This window comes from Eufriesea mexicana, unplaced genomic scaffold (genome assembly GCF_001483705.2).
Source record: "Eufriesea mexicana isolate 0111107269 unplaced genomic scaffold, ASM148370v2 scaffold11180, whole genome shotgun sequence".
Lineage (NCBI taxonomy): Eukaryota > Metazoa > Arthropoda > Insecta > Hymenoptera > Apidae > Eufriesea > Eufriesea mexicana.
The window spans coordinates 238,954-259,334 of record NW_016918806.1 but is presented as its reverse complement, the minus strand read 5'-3'; the positions used below and the strand labels follow the sequence as shown (position 1 = coordinate 259,334).

General features: G+C 33.6%; 1 protein-coding gene and 1 long non-coding RNA gene across 5 annotated transcripts; one reads left to right on the top strand and one right to left on the bottom strand.

The window, feature by feature from the left end:
- Positions 1–11,745: 11,745 nt before the first annotated feature.
- LOC108553552 (cytochrome b561 domain-containing protein 2) lies at positions 11,746–18,693 on the bottom strand. 4 transcript variants are annotated; one of them, XM_017908502.1, is made up of 4 exons: positions 15,532–15,585; positions 15,145–15,346; positions 13,903–14,089; positions 11,746–12,410 (listed from the first exon to the last, which is right to left on the bottom strand). In XM_017908502.1, the coding sequence occupies exons 2-4, from the start codon at positions 15,192–15,194 to the stop codon at positions 11,889–11,891; spliced, it is 759 nt and encodes a 252-aa protein (XP_017763991.1). In that variant the 5' UTR covers positions 15,195–15,346; positions 15,532–15,585; the 3' UTR covers positions 11,746–11,888. The 4 variants fall into 4 exon arrangements, with proteins under 4 accessions (XP_017763991.1, XP_017763992.1, XP_017763993.1 ...); XM_017908503.1 differs by lacking the exons at positions 15,145–15,346; positions 15,532–15,585 and adding an exon at positions 18,622–18,693; XM_017908504.1 differs by lacking the exons at positions 15,145–15,346; positions 15,532–15,585 and adding an exon at positions 14,804–15,138.
- LOC108553553 (uncharacterized) lies at positions 18,333–19,972 on the top strand. Its single transcript, XR_001890641.1, has 3 exons — positions 18,333–18,487; positions 18,583–18,967; positions 19,679–19,972. It is a non-coding gene; the product is annotated as an uncharacterized LOC108553553 (long non-coding RNA).
- The last annotated feature ends 409 nt before the right edge of the window (positions 19,973–20,381 follow it).

Here is a 20,381-nt window from a genome sequence, read left to right as displayed (position 1 = left end):
TATGGTGTCGTGCCAAGATGCTTTTGCAGCCAACTTCTGATTGGGGTCCCGCGGCCAGAACTCCGTCGAGAACGCTCACCCACACTCCGTCGCCAGGTAATTAGGGACTTAATTAAGCTCCAGTCGCGTGCAACTAAACGCCATCAACCGGCTGGACGTGTATCCAGATATTAAACAGGCCGTAGTGGTTGCATGGTCGCGCGGGGCGCAATTTTCATCAGCTTGGGCTGTAATCGGATTTAACTTGGCTGGTATCGGGATAATTAATCTAGATATAATAAGTCGCTCTAGACACTCGATGTCATTATTCTCGAACGAAGGGACACGATGCACAGGTGCTAGGAAGCGCTATTTTTCTTACATTAGGCGTGATTATCAGGCCTGTACAGGGGTCTCCATCTACGCGTATGTCGGTGAGATCAATAATGGGATACGTCTGAGGCGATTACTTAGGCTACTCTTAAATATCAGAGTGTTCCAGAAAATTATGTCTATTTAAAAATTCTCATTTATCGATCAACTTTGACTTAGTTTAGATCGGTATGTTTCTTGAAAGAAGACATCAGAAGTATTATAGGATTATAGATATCAAATATCTTACCACAGTTTTGTTTCTTAGTATGCTCTTTATCTTCCGCAATTTTAATTCCTGAACCGCGAATCAGATTATGGAGATCTCGAATATTTATTTATTCTTCAATATCTAAAATTTGGAGCAATTGAAAAATTGCGTATTTGTCATTGCTACTTTACAATATGTAATTCTAAACAGCGTTGATTAACATTATCGCTAATAACAAGTTTTAATTTCATCAATAGACTGTTACAAGAGAAAAGTCGATTTATGTTTATGAAAGATTTTAATTGCTCGAGATTTTAAGTACGAATTTTGATAGAAACTTCAAATGAAAATTTGAGAACTACGATCTAGTTTGAAAAATGTTTAGCCGATTAATATATTAAACAAATATTTATTCCATTTAGACTTTCATGAGATAATTATAACACAGGTCCATCGGGAGGGTACAACTCCGTAAGAGACACCATAGTCCTGGTGAACGGTCAACCAATGATGGTGCAACCCTCGAGCACGTCTGGAACAGCTCAGAAACTTCCTGGACCGTCGATCCTCAAGAATTGTAGTAAAACCGACTTTATCACATCCCAACAAGTCTGACACGATGTTCATTTTATCGCTAAAGACGAATCTGCCCAGAGGTCTATTGCCAAAGATACAACGCGCTAATAACAGGTAGGGGAAAGTAGGGTAAAACCAGGTGCCTAATATATTTCTCCTGCTAGCAAACTAAATGACAGGAAAGACTTTGGACACCGCCAGAAATCTTAATTAAACCTTACATAATGAGAAAATGACAATCTTCTGTTAAAAATATTATTTGGTTCGAAGGGAAATAAGATTTTTGGAAGATGCTGAATCAGTCAGTTTTACTCTGAAAGTAAAGGTAAAACCGGGTACACACACATTTAAAGCGATGCAAAATTTTCCAATTGCAATAATTTTGCAAAATTATTAACTTTCTATTTCTATTAATTCAATATCAATTTTAAAAAATTATTTCAACGAGTTTTAAGAAATTTGAACTCACGTTAAGTTGTATATAACTTGTTTTAGCTACTTACTTATTTTAACTTATATTTAATCTATTTTAATTTATTTAGAGAACAAACATCACAGGTAAAAGTATTGTTACTCTCCTGAATGTTTGTGGTAATTTCATAGTTTTATTTTTTACACATTATACTTTAAATCACTGAATATTTTATAATTATCCTTTCTTTTTAACTTCTTTTATCATTTACAATTTATTAATTAGTATATTTAATTATTATAAATTATTAATTATGATTTATATGTATTCTTTAAGAATAGCTATATTCCTGATTTTAAAAAATATTTTTTATAACAAAATTCATCATCTTTATAAATAGCATATCAGTATAGAATAATTGATTTACTAATTAACACTTTGTTGAGCAGGCATGGCAATTTGCATACATTTTCTTTCAATAATAAGTAGAGTATAAAGATTAAAAAGCATTTATCAACTTACATTACGGTAGATGTAGTATTAAAATACCAAATTTTGTCCCACACAAAGAAATTTATTAAACGTTATATGTTCACATTTTAATGACAGATAAAGATCAGGGGAAACGCCAAAATATTCCACAAAGACTATAGAAAAGAATATTGTACTTATCATAACCGATCTTAAAATCCTGATAGAAAAATATTACCGATTAGCAGATACGACCTTCCAACTTTTACACTTGAAATTTTCAAAACTGTCTGTTAGAAAAACGAACGCGTTCCATGATACATAATTGATCTCGTATCGTCAAGAAGCCATTCCAATTTAATATTACGTATTAATTGATATCATATCAGATGTTATTTTAGAAAAACAACGGTACCCGGTTTGATTCTACTTTCCCCTAAATGCATATCGCAGATAGGTTCGTTAACGATCGATGATCGATCGAGTTGCGATGAAGCGAAGGATGATATTGCACGTTCCGATAGCAGAAAGATTCCTATGGATTTATTTTTTTAGAAAGGAAATAGTTGATGTATTTTTTCATACACTCGAACTTCACAGTCGCGTATCTTTCATTCCAATAGAATCTACAATTTATTACCACGCAAAGGAGACAGTTCAAATATTGTACACTCTTACGTTTAAGCCGTTGATCTTTATTTTGTAAACGCGTTCGTTTCTTCTGAAAACATTTGTTACCTTATTTTTAAGATGCGTAGATTCCTAAGGATATTTAACTGTTAACGTTTAGTAGTCGAATAGTGTCTGATTGTTTCGTTATAAGATAGTTATGTGTAAGCGAAATCGTAATCGTTCAGCATAAGCGCCACGTGTGAAACGTTTAAGGACTAATAGTGATCGATCGCGATCAGTGAAGACTGTTTAGCGCAACAGGATGATACGCGAAGAGTCCTCGAGACACTTCAGCAGGCTCGTTGCGATGCAAAGTCGTTAGAAAAAATTACGCTACTCCACTGCTTTCGATTGTAAATAAGAAGAATACAGAGGGAGAGGACGAAGGAGAAGAGAATTCACACATATACACATAGGCAAGAAGACGAGGAAGACACGAGAGATTAATAATCGTGCGTATTCTAGCAAAGAAAGTTACGTATTTATCGCTACCTACCCCGACATACAAATTATTAAGGTAGAACAAACGAACATTTACACATATGTTGGGTGAATATACATCACCGAACGATTAATTGGCTTCTGTGTAAGGTATATTATCTAAGATAATGTTAACTTGCATAGCAGATCGATTTAGACGTTCCGTGCGTTTAGACGTGTTCGATTTAGCGTATCGAATCGAGGAATTCCCGTGGATTCCGCTCATCGCGATCTATGTAATCTCGTATCACCCGCCAATGAAAAAATGAAAAAAAAAACAGCCTGCATTTCTATTAATCCGCTGGACAATTTTTGTCGCAGATACTCGTTGTTATCCGGCACGTTCAAACGCCACATCTGGTACCTTTTTGTAAAGCACGTTCCCAGTTACGTGAGCGTTCGGTAATTTTCGATGTTGACTCGCGAAATGTTTCATACCAGGTACACGTTGTACCGTTTATCGAGAGGTCGAGGAAATTTGTCCAGACAGCGAGATTCGAGCATACGAGGCGATTCAGAGTGTACGATATTGAAGCAGAGAAGGATGGATCTAAGTGCCGACAGGCGCAAAACGATGCGGTCTTAGACGGTTCTCTTCCTTAATATTAAACGTTATCTTTCCGAAAAGAGGATAATTAGCGGATGATTAGCGCTATCCTTCTTCCTGCGTTCACTTGTCGATGTCCTCCGAATGAGAAGATCGCAACAATCGTTAATCGACGGGGTATAGATTACATATTTTTGTTAAGACGTTCGTCGCGATTGTTGCACTGTTTTTGTCGTTTTAATCCTTTCAGCGTTGGCAACCGATAGAATCGATGTTCGAGCGGAGTCTCTAGTTATTGAGGATCTCTAGAGTGTTCGATCTTATACGAGGGAAAATATGTACCGTCGTTAGTGGTAAGCGATTTATACCGTTCACGATTTATTTTTCTATATCACAAATGACTGATTAACCGCGGGATTTTGTTGACGTTTAAGGATTTTCGTTTGTATCCTTCGCAGACTGAAGATATCGTTAACAATAGATGAAAATTAGGTACAACGGCGTTTATGTGAATGTGATACTTCGATTGATTTCCTAGATATTAACGTGTAATTATCGTTATTGGTAGTAACGCTAGATAACATTGCAACTTTTACGAAAAGTCAATAAAAGCGCGGTGCAACGCTTAAAGGGTTAAATTGTTGAGCGTCAAAGGGATATAATGTTCAGCGATAGATGAGAATTATTTGTCGTTATATATTAGATCGATAGGCTCGAGGGCAGACTAACAAGATCGGAAGAACTCGTTGAAGATCAAAGAGCGAATTTGAACGGACGAAATATGATAATTACTCATAAAAGCCTCAATAATAAGCTTATTTCGAGCGAAATGACAAAGTTATCGATGAACTGTTGAAAATGTAGAATCTAGAGCGAGTGGGCAAATGTCGATGAATTATTAATTACTCTGATTTAAATAATTACAGAATCACGCACTAGATAGTTCTGTTAATTTAGCGTGCAATTAAATTATCAAAGCCTGCTGGCAAAAATTAATGACTAGCATAATAATCTGGAACGAAATATAATTTTTGGAACTTCGTTTTAGTTTATTACTTTTAACAACTTTTAAAATTATTTCCAATAATGCATATTATCTAATTAATATATTCATAATCATTATATAGTCATATCTTTTCTTAATTTCTATAGCTAGTCAATTATTTCCCATAGAGGCCGATTACGTTAATTATACCACATAATGTAAATTTAATGAAAAGTTTCGTTATAAATATACAACAGGAAACCAAGTTTTCCTTTGTTCTATTTTGAATTTCATCATACGCAGTGTATATAAGTCAACTATTTGTTAAAAATGTTTCTATATCGAGCATGCATGCAGGGGCTATTTCATTTATGGAATTCAGGGGCAAGGAGAAGGAACATAGGGGAGATTCCTTTTGATTTTCGCTATTAATATAAATAGTAGCCATATTTGTAAAGGGGACTGTCTGTTTATCGGATATTTTAAACTAAAACTCGGAATTAAGCTAAAAATATTAATAAATTGACCCAAAAATCGGATATTTAGAAGTCTTGTCTACGTAAACAACAATAGCAGAAATGTTTTTAAAATTCCTCTTTGCGATCTATTTTATCATAAAGCGTTAAAAAAGAAAAGGAAAAAGAATCCATTAATTATTTTTCAAAAACTTCGTCCGGCTCAATTCGCGATTCGATCAGACCAGCAACTGGAGGGCGACGAACGCTTGATCTGTCCGAGTCTTATACTTAAAGGAAAAAGCAGAAAAAGAATTCTATTTTCTCGTAGATCGACTGTCGAGTGTTTCCGCGTGTACTGCGCCTCCATTTCCCGTTATCAATTGTAATATCTATTTTCCAGCTGTGTAAACTTTTCAGGGAGTCCTAGGTCTAGTAGACTGTTAGCTGTTCCGCGTGCTTTTTCGAAACGAACGCTTATTCCGTAGCGAACAGAAGAGAAAGAGGAAGAACAAGAGATATAACAACAAGAAAAGAAGAAGAAGAAGAAGAAGAAGAAGAAGATAGAAAAGTGAAAAAAAATGCAGAAGGGAAGAAAAGGAAAAGGATAAGAAGAGAATATATGTGGGGGTGAGATCGCGCGAGGGGTATTATTTTTACATGGACCACATAAGGTGAAGTGTTGGAAGGGTGAAGAGTAGATGCAGCGTATTTGAGGGTGAAAGAAGAGGGTTGTGTCGTTTCACGGGTCAGCGAGAAAAGCGTTTCGGATCGCTCCAGACCGAAAATTAGGAATTATAAAAATAAACAGTTAAGTCAGTGATGTCTCGAGAGCAGACCGGACAATTACGCGCGTACGTACACAGTCAATAAACCTGAGAAATCGTGATTCTTTATTTTTTATGTGACCCCGTTTGTAAAGTGTTGCTAGCTGTATCATATGTATAACATTTATCGTATATTGCGTATGTACATATACATATACATATACATAGATATATATATGTGTGTATATGTGCATGTATATACATATACACACGTTACAGATATACATATATAGTATATTATACATATTATATATATATTTACATTATATTTATAGACGCTTGTACACTGGTGTACGCGTCGCATAGTTTATTATATTACGTGTACAAAAGACGAGTATAAGAGGATATTTAAAAAAAGAAAAAAAAAAAAAGACACGATCATCGTTTGATACATCGTAAGAGTTCAAGGCGGTAAACGTCACGACAACAATTAAATATTATCGAAAACCCGCTGCGTTCAAATTACAGAAAAAAAAAAAGAAAGGAAAAACTGAAATACAAATTATGTTAACTTCATATCCGTGCGCCTGAACATGTTTGTGCGAATTCCGGTGCGTTTCGTTGCGTGAGTGAACACGAGGAGAAATTGCGGAAAACCGTGTGTACGTGTATTTTCTAGATTAACAAGGGCCTAACTCCACTTTTGGTCCTCTTAACGGTCCACGCGCTCGCTTCAATTGGTAACGTACCCCATTTTATTATATTTAATCTAATCCTTCGTCTCCGTATCATTTTTCTTATATTTTTGTCTTTTATTTTCGAATCGTGCTAATATTAGAACATCTGTTTTGTAATTCTTTCATTCGTGTTTACGATAGATTTAATGTCAAAGGAAATAATAGAAGTTCTGGTCAAACTATTTCCCTCAAAAATCTTTTATTATCGACCAATTGCAATTGATCGAGTGTCATGCAGCGCGATCGTTCTGTTCGTATTTAGCGCGTTCGAATGTTACTGCAGCGCCATCTCGGTCTTACTCCACTGTAAACAAAGCGCAACACGTCGTTTGACAGTTTTCTACGTAAACTGTATCAAGCATGGTCGCGTCATTCGGCACGTTTCGGTATTTTTTTGATAGCTTCTGGCATACAATCGGTTCACATCGATAATTCTAAGTAAAAATTCGTAGAATAAGTTCGAGGGATTTTTGTAAGTGCATGATTTGAAATTTCAGTGATTTTCGAAAGTATGTATGATTTACGAACTATTGAAGTGGACGTTAGAGGTTAATAATCGTCCTTTGCCATCGATCCTTTGCTCAAAGGGACGAATAAGTGGAGGAGGATCTACATTATTCGCATACGAGATGGATCCTCGGTGACCTAATTAACATTTTAGAATTTAGACGTTGTTAATACTCAGAGCTTCAGAGAAAAAAATAGGCAAACAGTGAACAAAGAGAAAAAAAAGTAACATTAAATAGAACGATATTCGAATCCCAAGATCGGAATTCGTATCCAATCGGGGCCAATTATGGGGCCCCGTATTGAAGACAATGAAAGTTTATCGAATCGACTCATACTTTAACACCGAAACCGAGCACTTTATATTCCAATTTATCTTTCGGTTAACCGAACATTCGTGATCTTATCGATTCTCCATTCACAATTATATAAGTATGTACAAAATACCGTGATCGAAATACCAAGTATACAATTATTCATTAAGTATCATAGATTCTAAATGTCCGTCGTTCGTACAATTTTTTTTTTTTGTTCCGTTTAATACATTACACGATTAACGTATTACCCGTTTAACAAAAAGTTGCTCCTCGTTTAACGAAAAGAGACATTAGACTAACCACATATGTACTGATATACAGATTAGACACAAGGAAACGAATCTGTATCGATAGAATGCGCGAGAAACACATACCAACTAGCCATATCCGTGACATAATCAAGAACAAAAAATTCTTCGTTAAGAGAACCCTGATGAACGATCGTTCGATCGATGGATGTAAATCTTATTGGCGAGAAGATGTGATTGAAGAAGAACACAAAGTAGACGGGGGAAAAATAAATGGGATAAAGTACTTGGGATTCGCGAGGGACAGGTGACTGATAGGTAAATATTTGTCGGAACTTTAATGTTTTTAGGTTAGATAGGCGAATCTAATGCAGGTTTAAAAAGGAATTTAAACAAGAGTTTAGCGCGTCATTAACAACAACAATAACGATGTTTATTATTATGAGAAATTACGTTCCAACATCAAAAATAATAATAATAATAATTAAAGAATAATAATAATAATAATAATAATTAATAATAGCATTAGCTGCCGGTTTAAACCGGTCGGGCCACATGGTCGACTGTCCTAGGTAGGGTTAAGGTATGGTGACGTAAATTATCAGTAACAATGAGGTAACGTCGTTGATGATAGATGAAATATAGAAGTTTTAAGTAGTAAAAATGAAAATATAGGGATTTAAATATAATTTTGCTTGAAAACAATATAGATTTCTATCTTAATAGAAGTTCTACAGAAGTTCTTAAATCTTCTAAGTTAAGATTTGTCATTCGAACTGCTATATATCATTCGTAAACATTTTTCGTAAATTTTCTTTGAAACTACGATAAAAATAAAATATAACTTTGTTATTTACTTCGAATGCCCATTTCAAGTTCTTTTATTATCTGTGTCGATTCTTACTTTGATAATTTCGACTCTTATTTTAACTATTATAACCTGTTAATTGAACAGGAAATATAGAATTAAGTAATTAAGAAACTTTAGAAAATCTTCCTTGGCTCTGAATATATTACTTGTAATATATTATAATGTGGAAATAATTGCAATTTAATTAATATATTCTCTATGTATGACTTCCATTAAAATGACATTTGGTACCATGATTTGTCGATTTCATCGATTTCTATTCGTTGAAATGTAATCTTACATTTTAAGACAATTAAAATAAAATATTCTTAAAGTACGTAGGTAATTTCTCGTTTTAATTTTCAATGAATTATTTTTTCAGGAATTTCGATGTATCGAATAGATTTACGATTACCGAATAATGTTACGAATTTTACGTCACCAAGAGCAACCAGTAGAGCGAACAGTACAAAGTAACATGTCCTAGAGCTAATCGAGAAAGAGAAAAGCGTTCGAGAGCAAGGTTAGAGTAGGTGATAGCAAACGCGCTATTATTTCGTGGAAACGATAGGGTTTAATATTTGTTCGCATTAATAAGACAGATTTTTGTACGTTGCATGGTTTTATGGAAAATCGTTGGACGTTAACGAAAGAGAAAATTATTCGATGATGAAAACGTTCGTAATTTCGATATGCTGCCATGTCTCTTGGTACTTTGTCGATTAATATATACATTAATAAAAAGTATCAGTAATCATAGAAAATTAGTTTATAACCATATCATATAAATTTATTTTCACTAATTTCGACCACTATTTAATTCCTGTAATTTAGATTATCATAGTATAATATCGTTGTGCTTTTAACAGGAGCTCTGATGAAAGATAAAGTTTTAAATGATGTTAGCTGGATAGTTTACGATTAATCGCTAATGCTGCGATAAAGTGTCGAGCTATTTTTGTTTATATGTTACTTATTTGTAATAGTGAACATGAAAAAGATTAATTTCGCATGTTATCAACGTTTTGTGGTATTAAGTACGTATATAACTTTAAAATAGGAAATTCGAAATCGAAAAAAATTTGAGATCCAGAAGAACCTAGATATTTCAAGTTCAAAATAAGTTATAAATAAATAAATTTTCCTATAAGAAACGAAAGAAATTTTGCTGAAATTTCCAATTAGCATAAATCTTCCTCTCATGTATTCTTTTCATAACAAGGTATATTGACCTTTCCTATTATTAAGACCAACTTATATTCCAATTTTATTTCCAATTAAAACGAGAGACAGGTGAGGAACGTAGTAGTTAATTAAAAAATACGGCAAGGAACGCATATAACTTTAAGACGACCAGATTACAGAGAGAACACAAAAATATGAGAAAAAAGAAAAATTTGAAGTCTCATATCTATGTTAAATAAATGCGTACGCACGTATGCAAACATAGATACGTATACGTATATGTGTACATGAAAAACAAATAATATACATATATATGTATACACTGTGTTATATGTTGTTGCATAATATTAACGATGCCTCAGATACAGAGGACGAAGAGGTGTTTAAGGCGCGATCGGTTCAATTCGAGATGTTTATCGTACGTTGATGTTTATGAGGAATTAAGATAATGTCCAAGGGGTAGGAAAAATTGCGGGGAAAAAGAAAAAAATTAAAAAACCAAAAAAGATCACAATACATAAGACACAATGGAATTATATCGAGAATAAGAAATTGTATTAATATACATGTACATTGCATTGCGAAAGATATATACATTATGTAAATTCTATGTATATGTATATGATGCGTGTGTAATTAATAAAGTGTTGATATATATGGTTGACGATAACGCCGCCGCGTGTATTATCTCCTCTATTCATTCATTTAACGATTCGCCTTATGTTAAACGTTTAAGCGCATTTAAGTTAACATTAAAGTTTAGTATTTTCTTTTCCTTTCTTTTTTTCCATTCTTTTTTTTTTTTTTTTTTTTTTTTTTGGTAAACATTTCTTATAAATACTACTTATCTAAGTATTTAAAATATATATATGTCTCTCTTATTGGTGAGTTTAAAAGCATTTTTGGTGCATTTACGTCAACATTGGATATTCGCAAATGTGTTAACGATTCGATGAACACAGCGATGGTACAATCGATTTTGTTACATATTCTCATTACGAATAACATCAAAGTAATTCTTATCAACTATCGTTATATTATTCAGATTGTCACGGGTAATTTAAATTAGACTCCTTTGTACTTAAGTCTCAATATTAAATTAAAAGATATTTTATAGGTGGATATTCGAAAAGAACGTGAACTTCATTTTCATACGGCAGAAGATAATCGAGTCGTTTAAGTATCTTACAGTGGACTCGAAATTGGAGTATCAAAGATGTTCGTCAATGATCGGTTGATAATCGTACAATCATTGGAGGACGGAATGTCTGAATTCTATGTAGAAAGTAAAAATTTTGTGTCATTCATTGTAAATTGAATAGTAAAAGTAATCACAATTTGCATCTCTCTCGTGCATGGAAGACACGACTACGTGCTCGAGGAACAGAAGTATCGGTAATAAAACTTGATTAGATCTTATCTTCTTACATGACACGATAAAGATGTCTCATCAACAGAAATATAAATTAACTTTGATAAAAATGATTTGTTCTTAATTTCTTCTGTTGTCATTGATCGAATCTAGGGCATCATAATGAACATTGTATTCATTGAACAAATTTTAAATAAACATTAAATATAATTATGATAGTTCATTTAGATACCTCAGACATCGTTGCACATCGTATTCGAAGAGATAAGATCATCTTTGTTTATCGACGAGTACAACTTTACATTTGCTACTGTATATATAAATCTTTAACAATATTGGTGAAAATTATAATTCTATGCTTACTCATACTTTAAAATAAGAGCATCGAGTTTCCTTTTATTTTAAATGTCACTACAGCATTATGCTGTATTATATAATATAGCAAGATACTACTGTAATATTGTACTACATTGTAGAGTACTGTATATAACATTATCACTGAATTACTCTATGCAGTTTCATATTTTATAGTACACTATTCTATTAGATATGTTATTCTATATAATACAGCATACGATGCTATTATGCCATTGTACTGCACTGTGACATTCAATCTATCAATCTATCAATATCGTTACAATGAAAAAATTCGGTATCCAATCCACCAATATGAACAACATCAAATAACAGAACACGCTTCCTCTGAAACACAGTCAGAGCATACTTAATTCCAGTTTACTTCAAATTACGTGGTAGCAGGTGGTGGACCGAAAACCACTTTGCTCCTCGAAACAGCGCCCAAGACCGGCTTCAGTAATATAAAGAAACCGGCAATGAAAAAGGCTGTGAATGTCAGGCTTCTTCCAGTGTCGCCACCAGGCCACCATCTCGTATATGTCCCCGTGATCAGGGTCGCCAGTAAAAGTATCGTGACCAGGATACCACCGAAGGCATGCACAATTTTTAAGAGAACGGGCCTAAAACGCGGGTAAAGCCATCTGGAGTTTTTGGTGACGATGCCGAACGCAGCTGTCAGGAATGCTAAGATAATGCTGACCAGGCCAAGGATCGCGTGTGGTGTGGCGAAATGCTCTTTATTGTTGTTGATCTTGTTAACCACGATGATGATCAAGCCTACTAGTACCAGAGCTAGGCCCACCATGTGCAGAATCCAGTGAATCGTCACTCTATTGAATCTTGATACCTTCCAGCCTAGGTATGCTTCGCCAGAAACGCTGAATATGGCCTCGGTTATTAAAAGACCAACCTGTATCGACGAAAAAGTTGTTATTCGATTGATTTGTTTGGAAAATTGATGTTCGACGAGTTTGATGGGTGGAGCAATCGACGACGATGATCATTTCAGTTTATTGGGGGAATGTTGTAACCAATTTGTCGATCTAGGTCAACGGTGGATCCCTTCACCGTTTAATTCGGTGGATGTGCAAGCGTGCACGCCTACGATGTTTTAAGGAGGTAATGAATTGACTCGATATTGCGAAGATAGGTATTAATTTCGTTCTGCTGAAGGGACTCTGCCTTCATTGTTGATATTCAATAAATTTCGTTCTCGATTACCTTTTCTTCTTTTCTTCTTTAACGAATTGTATACTAAATATTATATTTGGTTCATGTGAGAATACTATCCGGTGTACTTCTGAATAAGTAGAACTCTGCATTCTTTCAAGTACGAAGATGATCTAAGTGTCTCGACACTTGAACGAAGGTCTCTGAATCATGTCTAGGATTTTATGTCTTTTACATACCGAGTTCTTGAAAATTCTACAAACACGGTCATATTCCTTCTTTATCTTAAGAAAAGTATATAAATAGTATCAATAGGTATTCTAAAACAATTACATTTCTATATATTCAATTTCTATTTTAAGGAATATAAGAATCTACACTTACCACTTCCGTACGTATTTGATATTATATTGTATACGTATGTCGAATCGTTTTGTATTATGTCATAGCACAAGGATATTTTCAAAGTCGAAGACGATGACTATAAGAAAATTAATCGACTATACGAGACACTTTAATAGTCTGATGAATCACGTCCAAGATTTAATATACGAATTCGCAGAAAGGTGTCTAATACCAATCGCATATAAAATATGAAAAATGTGATTTCAGCTTTCCTCGAAATTATAATTAATCACAAAAATTTTCTAAATATACAATCAGTCAATCATTATGTTAAATACTTCATTATCCGGCAGGTATGAAACGTGTCTCACCTTTGGTGGAGCAAAACGAAAAGTTGCGGTTATCCACGTAAACGGTCTTCCGTGTTCTGACTATTTCCAATAGATGATATTTCATATTCAAAACTTTCTATAAACGTTTATTTCATCAGCAAGGTTCGCTAGGGAAACTTATGTCAAGAGGATTAATTTCAACTTAAGGCATTATACGGTTTGAATCGTGAAGCTTCTCCTTACCAAGCTTTAATTCCAAATTGGAAAACACCAATTTACGTAACTTTGCAGCGTGTAAAAGGAGGATTTATTGCATCCAGGTATTACGAAACGTCGTCGTTGCTGGAGGATGTTCGTTTACTCTAAATGAGAGAGTTTCTACCAATTCTTCTCGTCGAGTAAGAACAAACAGATTGCTCCACCCATTAACTTTTGTGTAATGAAATTGTCAATGTAACGCGTTACATGGAGGTGTCAAGCACCTAGATTTCTAATCCATGTGCTTTTTCTAGTGGTTTCATTATGTAATTATGATTGGGCAACTTGACTACTTACTCCAACGCTCATGCAAATAGGATGCCAGGAGAAGAAGCTGTATGAGTTAAAGGCCAAAACCAGGATGTATATTACTGGTGCCAATAAGAGAACATGTGTAAGGACAGAGAACACCAGCATAATGGCACTCGGCGGTCCTTTACCTGCTGGTTGGTCAATCATTTTGTGGTCGGAATTATCCTTGCGCCTGCAGAAGGGATTATTAAATAGTAGACAATAATGGAAATTTAATTAATAAGAAAAATGTTAGAGGAACAATGTTTAGGAAGATTTGGTCAAGTTGTTTACAAATATTTTGAAGTTATTGATTTGAAAAATTAAATGTATCCATGTATACCCTTTTGAAAGATCTTCCCATGCTGATTATGATAGTGTACTTTTTTTATATGTGAGTATACCCAAATTAAACTTGAAAGGTCAGTTTAAATTCACTGTGTAGAATTGCTAAACAGTTCAGCAAACAGAAGACTTGATTATGTAGAAAATTAATGTTAATTTTTTTATCAACATAAATATATTTTATAAATAACGAGTTCAACGAGATTTAAATGAAATAGTTCAGTGTTCTTTACGCGTTACTCAGTATGCAAAGTTTTTGAAAAATTTCTTAATATTTCTCATATATTTTAATCATTTCTATCTTTAATCATTTTTGTTGAAGCTTAAGTAAGTGAGAATGTATATTTGTCATTTAGAGTACTATAAGTTTTTGAGTGATGTCATCTCTCATTTAGAGTTAATTAAAAGGTTCACGTGTGTATTTAGTAAAAACAAGATCACGACACGTGAACTATTTTCGACCAAAGAACTTAGAGGTACTATTGAAGTTTTCGATTAGTCTGTCGAAAGTATTTGAAATGTCAAAATAAATAAATTTTGAAAATAAATAAATTTGATCTACTGTTTTCAAAAAGTTGTGCTGTAGCAAGCGTCCATTGTCCGATTTGCAAGAAAAACAATGAATTCCGTGCGACCTCAGCTGGTTATTTGACGCAACTGCTCCTACGATCGTTTAGATGCGCGACGTGTGATTCACTGCTAATTGCGCGACATGATTCCACGTTTCTTTCAGCATCCACTTTGTCGAACATGCGGAAAGTCGTGTCTTTTACGATAGTGCGCAAGTATAAACTCGATAAATGAAGCCACTGATTAAGTAAACTTGTGTCAAGATCGAAGAGTCGGTTATTGCTACGACTCTGTTATATTACAGCTGCTGAATAGTCTTTGAGGTATCCTAACCTAAACGAATCGAGCTTTATAGAAGTCGAGTAATAGATTATTCTTGTCATGTTTCGTATAAAATATCAACATCAACCAAGTCAAAAAGGATGTATTTATATCTTCAAAGATGATTTGTAATACCACTCAACATTAAGCTGGTAAAAGAGATGATTAAAATGTCAGAAAGCCAGTGTAAGTGTCATATAAATTTAGCATAAATCTGTCGAAAAAAAAAACATTATATTAATATTCATTATCTTAAAATTGAGTTGGTTCAAATATTTTTTGAAATAATTACTAATTCTTGACAAAATAAATTTCCTTATATTTATTAATTAATAAAAAAGTCTAAGATTTTTATACAGTACTGTATATCATTAAACAATAACAATTCAAGATAAATACCTAAGAAACTTGTAGGAATAACATTTATCACGTTTCCTGAAATGTAATCGGTCATTTGATCAGTGATGTGTTATAATATATTATAACATGTGCAATTTCCATTATATGCAAAGGTAATTGCCGTTTTTATATCTTAATAAGTGGCATCAATTGTTTTATCAAGGCATTTACAACATCCTTATTTTATTCTTTGTTTTTATGCCACTATATAATGTTGTGATTGTGTTGGACAGTAGCTGATCAAAGCGTTAACGGCTGTGGATTTTAACAGCCGTTTCCTCGAATCGAATGAACGCCCAACCGCGGGCTGTAAGGTTTCGGATGACTGGCAGCGGTTTGCTAGAGAGCAAAACACAATTCCCTTGTTTTCTCACGTTCCATATAAATATTAGAATCGTTAACCACGAATTGTGCGTTTGCTGATCGATAATAGTTACGTAAATTTTCACAAAAAAAGTAGATTTTAATGACTTTACTTCTGTTCTAAAAATATTCTAACCTAGAAAAAATATATACATATTTATATAAGAGATAAAATATAATACTGGAACTTTTTATATTATATTACTTCCCTTCTTCCATATTCTAATTTTAGGTTAAGAGTAAGATTGGGTCAGGACAACTTCGAGGACTGTAAGTATACATATACTTACTATAGTTAAACTCGATAATGGTTTATTGTTATGAAAAAGAGGAAAACAATGATGTAACGTTTTATTATGTATTCTATTTAGAATAGCATAACTTGTTATGAATGAGAAGTTTAATAACCCTTGCAAGTGCAACTTGATAAGCTTAAGAGATAGACATTGATAATTCTATTGATAACACAGATGTATGTACATAAAGAAAACTATTATCTAAAATCTTCAAAGAGATATTTTTAACAATGTAACATAAACAATATGTCAACACGTGATGAAAATATTATTTAGTTTCACTTCTCTCGCGATGTTCAAGCGATAGTGTATACATGTATCAATAACTCGATTTTGCGAGAAATACAAAAAGTTTCCCTAGCATCGTCGTTAATGGTATCTTAATAAAGACACGCGAAGACAAGTCGTAAAATTATTTTCTTGATTTTCTTCTTTGAGAAAAAATATCAGGAATATAGACAATTGCGAATATGACCATTGCATAATATTTTTTGGATACTAAAAATCGAATGAATCGTAAAAATGAATTAATCAAGTTGTAATTTATAGCACCAATTGCAAAAATGAAAAAAATATAATAGAAGCTTTTGTGGAGAAACTGTTAACTATACGATTGAGGAAAATTGCGAAACGATTATCAAGACTAATATTTATTTATATGTAAAAGGAAAAGATACAAGTGGAAAGTCATACAAGTCCGTAAGTCATAAATATGATAGCTAGGGAAATATTATAAAATTTATCGAGACACTAGGAACATTTAGAGATAAAAAGTTGCACAGAAATATAAAGAGGTGATAACTATAAAATAAACATGGAAAATGACGAACGTGATTAAAATTGCGAAATATTAAATTAGTCGGGCATTTTAGAGCAAAATTATTTACATATATGTTAACAAATATCTGTGAAGTGATTCGTAAATTGGTAAGCAAAACAAAAATGTAACTAAAATCGTTCCACTGCATTATCAATATGACGTGTACTTTTTAGAATTTTATTTGAAGGTTCTTAGAATATATACAGTGATGTCCTTCAACGTCGAGAATACACTATACATGTTTCGAGCAAAATTTAAACGATCGCAAAAGATTGAGGAAATAATGAAATCACGAAAGCGATGGATATTATGAAATTTCAAATTTTCTAGAAATTTTATAAGTGAAACTAAGTAAAATTGCAAAGAAACGGTAGCAATCTAATTGGAATCAATAGTTCCAACAATTCAAAACACAGGAAATACAGTATTTACTTTATAAATTGAAAATTGAAAATCAATCATAATTAAAAATGTTTGAAAACATGATAAAGATTTATAGGTGTAATAAACACCAGACAGACGTTACCTTAAAATTAAAAAAAAAAGAGATACAAGCCACGATAATTATGAAATAATAATAAAATCATAAAAACGATAAAGATCAAGGTATTTTGAACAAACTGAAGAATCTAAAATCGGATTTACATTATTATTTGCTGGTAAAATTGGTAGAAATTGTGGAACGATTAGTAAGTTGCTGAATACCCAATCCTCATCCTGGCAATTATGCGAGGTTATGTTTATCGCAATACAATTACGCCCGCTATACGTGACGCAGACTTCTAGATATGGCATACTTTTAGATACGCTCTACTTTCGCGGCACGGGTGAGATACACCATATCACGCGAATCGCACGTTTACGTATATATAACTGTATCGGATACGGGGCACGTTCGGGATCCCCAGACGATGAAACTATTGCGAATTGCTGGTTACATAAACGATAATCAAATAACTGTACGAGGATGGAGATGTCTTGTAGCACAGTTGCAAGAAAAAGGCTATTCGAATGACCCGTAATTCAATTTGATGTACGTAACTCTTTAGGAAGTCTTGCATGGTGTTGGCGAGAAGAATGATTGATGTCTTTTGAAATCATGGTCGAGGGTGAAATTTTTCTTTTCTACTTATTTGGAAAAGAGAAGCTTGAAAAAGAGTTTTTATTGGATTCTACATCGTATTTGGATATTTCATATGAGGTTTGAATTCCGTAATTTATTTTAATTTGATAAATGACAAAAATATATTGGTTGCAAAATTTTCTGTTAATAGTTGATGTTAATTTGATTATGAATTTGATTAGAAATATTCTTGAAGAGAGAAGAAGACAAAGAATGACTAGATAAAAGCTTCTCTATAATTATTTACATTTCGTTTCTCTACATTTCTTTTTGTGTACTTGCATCGCAGTGTCGCTTTAGGAATACAGCAATAAAGCAGTGTCTCAGTTCGAAATTATGAAATTAATCAGAAGCGTAAGTAGAGTCCTTCTGAAATTTATCTCGTATTAACAACTTCATGTTCTCAATAACTCGAATTGACCAATTAACAACGTTGAAATACGTTCCAGAAAATAAATATAATTTGAGAATACCATTAGGGGACTCACCTCGATAGCCACGAACTCACTGGATCGGACTTCCGAAGAGAAAGGACACTAATGTAGACCAATTTTCTAAACAACGGGATCAAATTCGAATAAAAAGACAAGAAAAGAAGAGCACGGAACGACGTCCGTGCTTCGACTGAGGCACGCGCTCTAGCACGGTCGCAACGATCTATCGCTGCGTTGCCGATACTCCTTACGAACGAGGAGGAAAATCGTCGAGTAAACGCGGCCTTGGTGCGTCTAATCGCCGCGATCTCTTCGTATGCATGAAACGGGCACTGCGCTCGCAGCTCGCAGAGGCAGACCCATTGTTCTCATCGTCATGGTCCAATATTGCGTGCCATCGGTATGTATCTGCTTTTCCTGACGCGTTTTTCTTTCAATTTTCTTTTACGTCTTAGAGTGTGCAACAGCGTTTGTGTTTGACATTTTAAAGTGGCCCATCGACATGTTCATCATTCGGACCTTGCTTGGAATGTACTGGTTTGTCGGTTATTGGGGTTATGTTGCAAATTTGTTAGAATTGTAACACTAGCTTTAGACACTTTATAACCAAAATTTTGATTTTTTGATAAAGTTATGATTGAATACGGTTCCTTATTCTTGTCTAAAAGGTAGAAACTAATAATTCTTATGGATAGGTTAGAATCAGTACACTGACATAATAGTAAATTATAATAATAAGGTAATAAAAAAGTTGAAAATTTGAGTAATAAGTGTATATTAAAAATAAATAACAAATTTGCACTGACTTCATTCTTCTCATACTTTTACTGTAGCGTACGCATTATTCTTATGCACTTGTGATAATTTGTCACGTTCCTGTCACATAAAGATCATGTTATAGTCGATAACAATGTTATCAAATAGTTAAGTATTAAATGTATTAAGTAATTATCAGATATATTAATGATAACTTTCATCTCTGTAATTCTACAGAATTCTTTCGCAAAACTTTCCTGAAACAATAGCTTCATGTATCGTAAGGTTATCTCACGAAAGTGGTTGATTTATATTATGCATTAATACCGCGATCTGCTTTGTGGCGGCGCTTTAGTGCAAGTGGCTGTCTGTTACATGACCACGTGGTCGCCCGTATACGTTGGGGCAGGAGTTTGTGTTTTTTCTTCTTTCCGACCACGTAACGAAGGTCCTTTTTTGGTGGTCTGGTAAATTCAGCTGAGAACGGACGAGATAAAAGGATGGTCTCCCGACATTCAACGGCTATATACGGAAGTACAACTTCCTCGTGCAACGACAACTGATTTCCCATCGGATGAGACTTCTTTTTGGGCGCTTTGTGTACGTTCAGTTTTAGGTCGTCGCGGAAGAAATTGCTGCGCCAGCTGGAATAGCGGAAAGAATGTAATTTTAGCTCGTCGTATATTTATCGAGAAATGCTGGTTCGAAATAAAATTTTCAGGTATGCCAAAGATGCAAACTTTGTACTTAGTTTATAATTTCTGATTATTTTTGTTTTTATTTTGTATAGTGTATGCAGAATAAAGTAACATACGACATCTTGTTTCATGATTGTTACGATTTGTTAGTATACTCTTATACATATATATATTTAACGGTACTTTAAATTTTATCATAAGGTAAGGATAAGAACATGTATAAAAATAATATTCCCTATGAGAATTTGGAAAATCGTGTTACATGATCGGGATAAATTAATCATGTCGCGTATAGAATTTCAAATTTATGGGGATCGTGAAAATAGGGATATTTATATACAGTGTATAATTACCGGTATC